The sequence below is a fragment of the Lupinus angustifolius genome, chromosome LG12 (genome assembly GCF_001865875.1).
Source record: "Lupinus angustifolius cultivar Tanjil chromosome LG12, LupAngTanjil_v1.0, whole genome shotgun sequence".
Lineage (NCBI taxonomy): Eukaryota > Viridiplantae > Streptophyta > Magnoliopsida > Fabales > Fabaceae > Lupinus > Lupinus angustifolius.
Window position 1 is genome coordinate 17,423,555 of NC_032020.1, and position 10,475 is coordinate 17,434,029.

Here is a 10,475-nt window from a genome sequence, read left to right on the forward strand (position 1 = left end):
GCAGTGAGTGTCATGAATTAGTCTGTCACTTATTTCATTCATTACTTTATGAATTAAATGAGATCAAATTAAAGTGGGAATTCAACTCCTTCATTAGTTTAATGCGGCTCGATTATATATGTTTGTTTAATTAAAGCGTATAATTATTATACATACAGTTTTATATCATGAATATAATATTTATCATATATAAATATATATTATTAAAGTTAATCTAAAAATTATCATATATCATAAGAAAAATGACATGTATCATAAAATTATATTTTATTTATTAACAATTTTGTAGAAAGATATATCAATATTCATATTAAAAAAATCATAAAAATAGACCAAAAAGACTCTCTATATATTCATATTCTAATAATTATCATTCAAATTGACGAGTTAGAAATATTAAAACCTATCTTGGTACTGTACGACTTGTAAATTTTAATCAAGTCGCATTCCATATAAAAAAAAATATTATACAGAATTAAACTTAAGTTAATCTTTATGAAATCGAATTATGTTAAACCAAAGTCGATTATGTTATGTATATGATTTTGATTTGATGACTAGGGTTTTGCATCTAAAATTTAAACTACGGATGGATATGGAGAATGACTATGGAAGTAAATAAAGAAAATGGACAAAATTGCAAACACGGTGATAAGAAAAGTAATGATGTATACTTTTATTAAATTCTTACAACACAAAAAATAACACATATTACTTGTAATTAATTATTAATAAATAAAATATTTTCTGATGACACTTTTCTTATTGTTAGTGAGCCGTGTAATAGGCGACCATTTCGCGCGGTTCGGGGGCACTTGAGTCAGTCGCCGGCACATAAGTGAGTAGGGGCTGCGTCATGACCCCTATCAAATTTTTGGGCCAATAATAAAAAATGGAAAATTGGCTATGGAGATTTCGCGTGGTCAGAAATTCATACAGACAAAAAGGGGTTCGACAGGAAAGTCGTTTCGATCCAATCCATTCTGTCGAAGGATATATGATTTTAAAGCTGTTTAGTTGATGAGATGCAAGTTAAGTAGTTAACTAGCTTCGTTCCGATAAGAAGAAATAAGCAGACAACAAATTACCAAAACAATTTCAGAATCTTTCATTGATATTTTTGGACACTGATTAAAAGACAAACTTGGACGAGAGGAACAGAATTTTCAATGTCACTGACTATGACCCATTTTCATGCGAGGAAATGATTTTTTTAGAAAGTTTTTCAAGCTAGGTTCAATGCATACAATAAAATCTGTAATATTATTTTCCTCACTACATCATTTCAATTTTAGTGTTTGTGTTTTTTTTAAGATTATATTCTCTGCATTTTTTAATTAATTTTGATTTCAGTGATATTTGTTATTTTGGGTGAAATACGATAACCTTAAGGAAATACTTAAAATAAAAACATAATAACTAAGATCAACACATTTTGTTCCTACATTTATGCCATGCACTAATTTTAACCCTGTGTTTTTTAAGGATTTGATTCCTCCATGTGAGCATTTTCCATTCATCGGTGAGGAAGAAAATCAAAATCAACTAAAAGTACATGAAATAAAAACTAAAAAAAACAGAAGGAATAAAATCAAAATAATATGATTTTTAATAACATAATATTCTATCTTACTTTGTTTATTTGGTGAAGTATCTTAATCTTATTTAATGCTATTAACATTTTTGGTGAACAAAGTCTATGATTCACTGCTTCATAATGTAACACGGATTCAAATGGTTATGGCCCCCTTCTAAAATTATTCTGGTTAAAGCATTTTTTTTCCCAAAATTGTTGTTATTTTCTCTGCTTTTAAGATTGTTTTGAATATTTCCATGTATATTAAAGTTAAATGATATGGTTATAGGTATTAACTTTTCAAGCATTAAATATAGTTTTCATATTATCCTTCATATTTTGTCTTATTTCTCTTCTCCTTTATACTCAATTTATGGTTATCACTTTTATGAACTCATTTTCTTTTTACTCAATTAATATAAGTAATATAATTAAGATTTTGAAAACATTACTAAAAAGAGAAAAAGATGGATGTACTGACAGTGTATGAGTTTTATACGCTGTCATTGTATTATCATCATTGATTTTTTATTATTGTTCACTTTTCAGAAAATGTAATCCAAATGAATAATGGATAATAAAGTGCATGTGTATAAATCTTTACACTGTCAGTGTATACATTTTACAACCAAGCACTCAAAAAACTATGAGAGGGGAATAAGTAAATACTCTATGAAATTGATTGAATGTGTGTAATTGATGAAGGGAGGGTAGTAATTAGTAATTACCTGCCTTTTTTAAGTGTCTATTAATTTCGATAGTAACATTACTAACATAGTATGTCTATTGGTAGTTGATAAAAACAATAGTAAATATTTATTTTAGTCACCCATATTTTTTGACTTTGTGAGTTTAGTCCTTTAAAAATAAAAGATCTAAAATAATCTCAATTTTTTAAATGTGAGTCAAATTAGTTATTTTTAGCATGTTTTACAATACTTTGTAGGTACTAATTTGCCCCAAAAAAGATTAATTTGACACATATTTGAAATTTTTGAACCATTTTATGTATTTTCTTTTTTTGAAAGACTAAACTGGTAAGTTGAAAATATGAGGGATTAAAATAAGTATTTACTCTAAAAATAATGATGGCACATCCTTAAACGAGTGTATCCCTATAAGGGTGAGTAGGACCCGACCTTACCAGCTTACTCACTATGACTTGATTATGATCGAATTTGAATAGGTTAGGTCTCATCGAGTCAAGTGTCAGGTTCGAGTTCAAAAATTAGACACATTCAATATTCAGGATCAGGTAAAGACCAAGCATGACCTCACCCGACCCATCACATGGTCACTCATTCATCAAGTTTGTAGTGTATATTCTCTATTCAAACGTGTACATAGTAATAACGTTTTTTTGGTTGAAAATATCATTGATTCTAATTTTTTCCATCATATATACATGATTAACAATATATATGCATATATCAAATTACATGTTCCTAATAATAAATAATATTGAGAATATTTTATCTAAAATGATTATGCATTATATTTAATCGAGTTCAGGTTTAAATGTTGACCTAACTAATATTTACGGTCGGGTTAGCTTTGAGTCTATGATCGAGTTCAAAAATGACCCGACCAACATTTAGGATCGGGTAAAGACAAACCTTAACATGTCCCAACTAGGTCAATGCTCAACCCTATTAATCCACCTGCCCAATTATTAGGTTAGATTATGAGTGAGTATGGGTTGGGTTGGGACGAGTTAAGGTTTGTCCTCACCTGACCCTAAATGTTAGTCGAGTCATTTTTTTGAACTCGGACCCGCCCATAGACCTGAAGCTAATCCGACCATAAATATCAATCAGGTCAATCTTTACACCCTAACTCGACCCTATACCTGGTTAAACATTATTCATACTCTTATTAGATAAAATATTCTCAATATTATTTATTATTATGATTATCTAATTTGACATATAAAATGACATATGTATATATGATGAAAACATTAGAGAATCAACAATACTTTTGACCAAAAAATGTGACATTACTAAGTATACACTTGAAAGGAGACACATACAAACATGATGAGTGAATGATCATGAGATAGGTTGGAACATGTCATGCTTGGTTTATACCCGATCTTAAATATTGATTGTGTCAAACTTTTGAACCCAAACCTATTTAGGTACAATCATGATCGGACCGTACCAGATGAGTGGATAAGATTGGATCTTGCTTACATTAGATGATTAGTTTTCTTGTGGTCCATAGTTACTTTTTTTTAATAATTACTACTTCCAAAGTTCAAACTTTTATGGATTAATTAGATACGTCTTGGAACCCAAATTGTCTATCCGTATCAACAATTTATTCCTCGGCATGGGAAAGGTAGGCATGTTAAATTAATTAATTACATGATGTTCAACACCCTACACAAAAAGAAAGAAAGGTGAATGTGTAAAATATGAGAAAATAATATATTCATTCATAATGAAATATTTTTAAGAATTATTGAATTTGTAATAAAAGTAATATATAAATAAATAATAAATTATATATTGTATATAAATATTTACATTATTTATTTGTTATAATAGGATTTGCATGGGCAATGAAAACCAAGTGACCAATCAAATTTAACCAAACGTTGATTTAAAACAAAGTTGGATGTATAAGAATGGGTTGATAAATCCTAGTAGACAGACCTTGGAAAGAACAGTGTTTTGGGGTTTAAAAAGTTATAAGAAGAATTATTTTATTTTTATGAATAAAGCATTCACTATAAGTTTGGAGAAAATTTGTACAATTACACTCTCCAAGATAGTCACTATGTTTGAAACTTAAAACATAGACAAATATATTTTGCACATTTATCACTCACCATGTTTTATAAGCTTTAAAATAATTATAATAAACAAAAATGATTAATAGATAATTTAGAAAAAATACGATTATCTTAAATATAATGTAGATGCAGTGTCTATTTTTTTTAAGAATTAATTGATATGTATTACAAACCTACATATTTTTAGATGAGTGCATAATCAATAATTCAGACATTAAAATAACAAATATTCAGTAAAAGTTATACCTGGAAATAGAATAAAAACATGTTATCAATTTACACGAACTTTTAAAAAAAAATAATATTAAACCGCTAGTTAAAAAAATATATAATTAAAATAATAATTACGGGTCAAGGAATAATTAGAAGTAGGCGGCGCCATAAAACAATTATCCCTCCTTTTTTCCAACTGAAACCGTTTTCTCATACCTTATTTTATTATTATTTTCCTTAATTTCATTATTATTATTATTATTATTATATTTTTCATAGGAAACTTTTTGCAACACGGAATCATCTTTTTCCCTTATTTTATTACCTTCTTTGCTTTCACGTCCCTCTCACTTCAAAATCACAAACTTTCCATCGCCGGTAAAATTCGATTCCGGCGAACGGCCATTTTCCACCATCCATCTCCGTGCACGATCTGCACCTTCTTTATTCAATTCTTGTTTCTCTTTTTTGATTCATTATTTTTTTGGAAGAAGAGCTAATCACTGATTTCATTTAGGGCTTTGATTCGTTGTTCTATTGATGCGTTGTATTTCAATTTGAAAATTATTTTATCAGCATAAGGTGAGAAATTTATTTTCATAGAGTCAGTTATGATCTGATTAATTAATTTCCCCTTTGAGTTTTTCATTTTAATTTTTTTAGCTCAATCTAGATTACTTTCTTTGCTATCACATTATGAAGGATTTGCTTTGATGTTTTTCCTTTTTTGAAGGTGGATAAATTGGAAAAGGTTTCAATTTTGTTGTTTGAGCGAAGAATTTGGTAATCAAATTCAATAAACTCTGGCTTTTGATTAAAAGTGAAACTGAAACACTTAACGTGTCTTCAGTGTGAGAGACATGAACCTTTCAATCCAGACATTTCTTATGGATCCTTGGTCTGAACCCTTTGTTTCTTTCCAAAAAAGTTCTCTTGGATTCCATCGATATTCCTTCACATTAGTCTCCAAAAATTATCCAAGATGGTAGAAAACGATATTTCAACTTCCCTAAATTTTTAATTATTTTATTCCTTTTGCAGAGAACAATGTCTGTGAATCATTTTAGGTTTGCACTTTGCTGAACAGTAGTTTTATTGGGATGGACAATGATCGTCCCTTGCACGTGGACCTCCATGTCTTTAACCATCTTCAACTTTCAGCCTTCAATCGGATTAAGAAAATTTATAAGATATTGTGCATAGGATACAAACAAAAGACATAATTTACAAGCTCTATTGAAAATTCTGTCTGCATATTTTGGAAGAGGAAAGTAACTAAGATATGGTAACGGTGATTAATGAGTGCCCTACATAGTGATTAAGTTAAGTGTTTCTGTATTTAGGAAGAATGGGAGAGTGTTCTAACTTGTAAGAGAGATTAGATTAGTTATATTATCATTTTCATTGAATTCCCTTTCATTAAAAGGAGTTAAGCTAGAAGAAGGAATAAGAGTGAACCCATTGCCAACCCACCTGACCATGGCATTCTGGTGAGTGGAGACAAAAGTGGGAAATTAAGCACCCCCCCTCTCTCTTATCCTACTCACTTCCTCTCTCTTATTCTACACCCTCACCCTATTCCATTCCACTTCCCAGTATCCTCAATTTCCAAAGGGGACCCGGGACCCCTCCTTCCTCTGCAACTCAATGATTAAACGTTGAGATGCACTTTGAGACAGCTCCCGCGAATTTCTCTTAACCATATTCTTCTTACTGTGTCCTCGTCTTGTTGTATTTGGGCATACCCACTTGCCTTTATTACCTGTGATTCTCAAATTCCTTCTTCAAGGATCTGAGTCTCTGTAAAGATGTGTGTTTTTTTTTAAATTTTGGCTTTTCCTTTTTTGGTGGGTTTATTCTATGCTTTTCTTTTCCACTCTGTAGTTTCTCACTTGTCTTTGCATTTGTGGCAGGTTTATTGCAGAGAAAGGGATCTTCTTTCTGGATAATATGTGCTGTCTATTTATTCCATTGATTGCCAAAGGAGCTTAAATCTGGTTTAAGTTTTATGAAAACTTCTATCGATGTGGTCTAATTGGGATAGAGTGGATGGATATATATGAATCAGAGAAAGCATTACGGAAACACCAAGGTGTGGAGACCTCAAGACTGCCATTGGTGTTGGCTGAAAAGAACAATGCAATCCCCACAAGACGCTCTGCAACAAGGGAAGTTAGGTCAAGGTATAAATCACCTACACCTACTCCGGCATCCCTATCTGGTACTCGCCGATGCCCGTCTCCTAACATCACAAGACCGACAACCCCTACATCATCCAAATTGTTACATAAGAGGCCTCTTTCGGCAGAGAGGAAGCGGCCTGCAACTCCTCCTTCCCCACCACGTGCTTCCACACCTGTCCACGATTCTTTTGTAGATGTGCATCTATCATCTAGAAGGGTAGCTGGTAGCCATTTGCCAGAGGGTCTATGGCCTTCTACAATGCGGAGTTTGAGTGTTTCTTTTCAGTCAGATACAGTTTCAGTACCTGTAAGCAAGAAAGAGAAGCCAGTAACCACTGCTTCTGATTGTACACTGCGGGCAAATTCAAACGTGGCTCACAAGCAGGTTGAAACTCCCAATGTACGAAAACCTACCCCGGAGAGGAAGAGAAGCCCTATTAAAGGGAAGAATGCCTCTGATCAGTCTGAGAATTCAAAACCTGTTGATAGGTTGCATTCTCGATTGATAGATCAGCATCGGTGGCCAAGTAGAATTGGTGGGAAGGTATCATCTAATTCATTAAATAGAAGTGGTGTTGATCATGCTGATAAGACAATCAGAATGTTGAACACTTCATATTTGGAAACTGGTTTGCCCTCACGTCGAAGATTGACTTTATCAGATGAAGCAAGCAACCCCTTGAGTGCATCATCACTTAGAAGATTTTCTTTGCCAGGTGAAGCAAGTAAGCCCTTACAAGGGTCTACACAGAGAAGATTGTCTTTGCCAGGTGAAGCAAGTAAACCCTTGCAAAAAGCTTCTAGTAATGCTGCAAGTTTATCAATGCTTGTTGAAAGTGGTAGAGTAGGAAGCAAGGTGAAATCAGTTGATGACATCTCCCAGGTTTCAAGGCTTCATAAATCTGTTTCTGCAACTCTATCTGATAAAAGAGGATTAGCAATTGCTGGAGTCAGGTCTCTTTCCTTGTCAAGTACAGGATCTTGTCTCCCCTCACCTAGTAAGACCTCGATGCTATCATCTTCTATTTCAAGAGGTGTCAGTCCAGCTCGATCAAGGCCATCAACTCCTCCTTCTAGAGGAGTTAGTCCATCTCGAATAAGGCCAGCCAGTTCTCCCTGCCTATCCAACAATCCAATTTCATTGCTCAGCTTTATTACTGATGTTAAAAAGGGGAAAAAGGGTGCAGCCTACATAGAAGATGCTCACCAATTACGTCTTCTCTACAATAGACACTTGCAATGGAGATTTGCCAATGCGAGGGCAGAGGATGTGATTTACATCCAAAATGCAATTGTGGAGGTATGACTAACTATCTTTGATAGCTGGCAATCATTCACCTACATCGTTTTACAATAACTTGTTGGATGGTGCAGAGAACACTGTACAATGTATGGAACACTTCTTTGTCAATATGGGAATCAATTATCAGGAAGAGGATTAATCTACAGCAACTGCAGCTTGAACTTAAGTTGAAATCTATTTTGAATGATCAAGTAATGCTTGTTATCTCTTGACTACAATAGTTATCATTGTATATGCCATCTTTTATTGTTGATGGTAGTATCTGATGCTATTTTCTTTCCTTAAATATTTCAACTTTCTATGCTTATTGTATATTTTGTAAATGTGGACCTTTTACAATGACCAAAACAGATGGCATTCCTTGATGACTGGGCTGTATGTGAAAGTGAACATGTTGATGCTTTATCTGGGGCTGTGGAAGACTTGGAGACAAACACTCTTCGTCTTCCGGTAACAAGAGGAGCAAAGGTGTGTAACTGTGTAAGGTTTTTTTGGGTCTGTTGATTTGATACTTGGAAAGAGACAATGGCATCATTGCTATATTTACACTTACCCAGGTAGATATTGAGGATTTAAAGGTTGCTATATGTTCAGCTGTTGATATCATGCAAGCAATGGGATCTGCAATCTGCCCTTTGCTCTCACAGGTGAGTTAATTGTGCTAGTGTCCTACTGATTTTTCGCATTATCACCTGGCACTTGTCTATGCTGATGTCTCGAAGGGTACAAACAGTTGGTATAGCAGATTTCTGTTCCTTCTAGACTAACACATTTAGTATCAAACTTGTACTTCTTTTTTTATTTCCAATGTAGTAAAATTACAATTTTGGATTCATCGGTAAAGGGTTACAATCATTTTGCGTACCACTTTCATGTCAAATTAGTATTATTTGTGCTGACTCCATTATTTTTTCTGTGTGATAGGTAGAGGGCGTAGATAATTTAATTTCTGATGTTGCTGTTATATCAGCAAACGAAAAAGACATGCTTGATGAATGTGAAGCTCTACTGACTTCTGCAGCAGCTATGCAGGTAAGTCATGATATATGGTTTAAGAGGTTGAGTTATGCAAACAAGTAATACATCACTTATTTTTGGTATGTTTGCTCGATTCATAGATGCCTGTGTAGTATACAGCACTTACTTCCCTATCACTCCTTCGCTTTTCGTTTCTGTTTCCTAATGCACACCTTGTTGAGTTTGGCTTTTGTATCAGTTGACATAGTTGCATTTCATTGAGCTTTATCCCATTTGGTCGTGTGATAAATCTACATCCTGGACCTTTTTCATTTTAACAAAATTTGAAATATGATAGGTTTGAAGGCTGGATATTTTTAGTTTCATTTGTTTAAAAGTGTTGGGCATCATTCTTGGTGCAGTTACTAATTATTTTTGGCAAAAACAGGTCGAGGAAAATAGCCTTAGGACGCATCTCATGCAGAGGAAGCAAGCTTTGGAGGTAAATAAATAACCAATTTTGGAAATTTAAGTTCGCATGAGCCTGACCTGCTTCTAAGCTAACAACAAGTCTCTTGCTGCTGCTGCTGCCAAAGTGATAGTATTAGTATCAGTATCTAATATCTTCCAGGTTCTTTACCACTGTAAATCTTTTATATAGGTTTCTTTCTTCCTCAAATATGTTGAAATTTATTTATATTTTTTAATGTCTTTTTTATTTTTAATTTAATTCCTTTAGTCAACACGTGTGACCCAAGGAGTCTTCCACTTGTAATTTTGTATCAGAAAAGAAAATGCAAAGCAAAGCAAAGGAGCAACATATTGACACAGAGACTTACAACTTGCATATAACTTATTGCCGTTTTTGTTATATTGGTCTTATTCAAGAGCAACATTTGTATTTTGACTTTTGAGAAATAAATACTATATAGTTGCAACCAGTTTTGAACAAAAATCTAACAAAATGGACATGACATATTTGATCACCTTCATTTAAGAAATGTGCATTAAAGGGTCTGTCGCATATTTTTTTTGTCCCCATGTCCGTACCAATCAAACTCCATGAAATAATATTTAAATATTATTTTTTGCTTTTATAATTTTTCTTTTTAAATGAATAGAGTTTTCTCATTCGTTTAGGACACAAAATAAGACATAAATTAAGACATATTATCCCTATCTGATTAAGGGGTGAAGGGGAAAGAAGTATTTGGGCCATTAAGAAACATTAATGCATACTTGCATGTATGCCCGAGAGGTAATAAGCATTTCTACATTTATAGCCTATATGATTAACGTCGTGTATATTTTACACTAGTGCAGTGCATTAGCACCTGGGTTGTTTTCAAAACCAAACCACATATTACTGGAAAGCCCCTTCTCAGATTGCTCTACCAAATCTATAGCAAACGTGATACATTAAGAAGTAACCAAGACTTATGC

At 33.0% G+C, this 10,475-nt stretch overlaps 1 protein-coding gene across 8 annotated transcripts; it reads left to right on the plus strand.

Annotated features, from left to right (window-relative positions):
- LOC109362750 (AUGMIN subunit 8-like) lies at positions 4,873-9,861 on the plus strand. 8 transcript variants are annotated; one of them, XR_002109441.1, is made up of 7 exons: positions 4,873-5,171; positions 6,503-8,072; positions 8,147-8,266; positions 8,427-8,555; positions 8,670-8,722; positions 9,000-9,107; positions 9,481-9,861. XR_002109441.1 is itself a non-coding variant. In XM_019608760.1 (7 exons), the coding sequence occupies exons 2-7, from the start codon at positions 6,639-6,641 to the stop codon at positions 9,544-9,546; spliced, it is 1,935 nt and encodes a 644-aa protein (XP_019464305.1). In that variant the 5' UTR covers positions 4,875-5,171; positions 6,503-6,638; the 3' UTR covers positions 9,547-9,861. The 8 variants fall into 8 exon arrangements, 6 of the variants coding, with proteins under 6 accessions (XP_019464305.1, XP_019464307.1, XP_019464306.1 ...); XR_002109442.1 differs by having other exon boundaries at positions 8,427-8,543; XM_019608760.1 differs by having other exon boundaries at positions 4,875-5,171; positions 8,427-8,543; positions 8,633-8,722.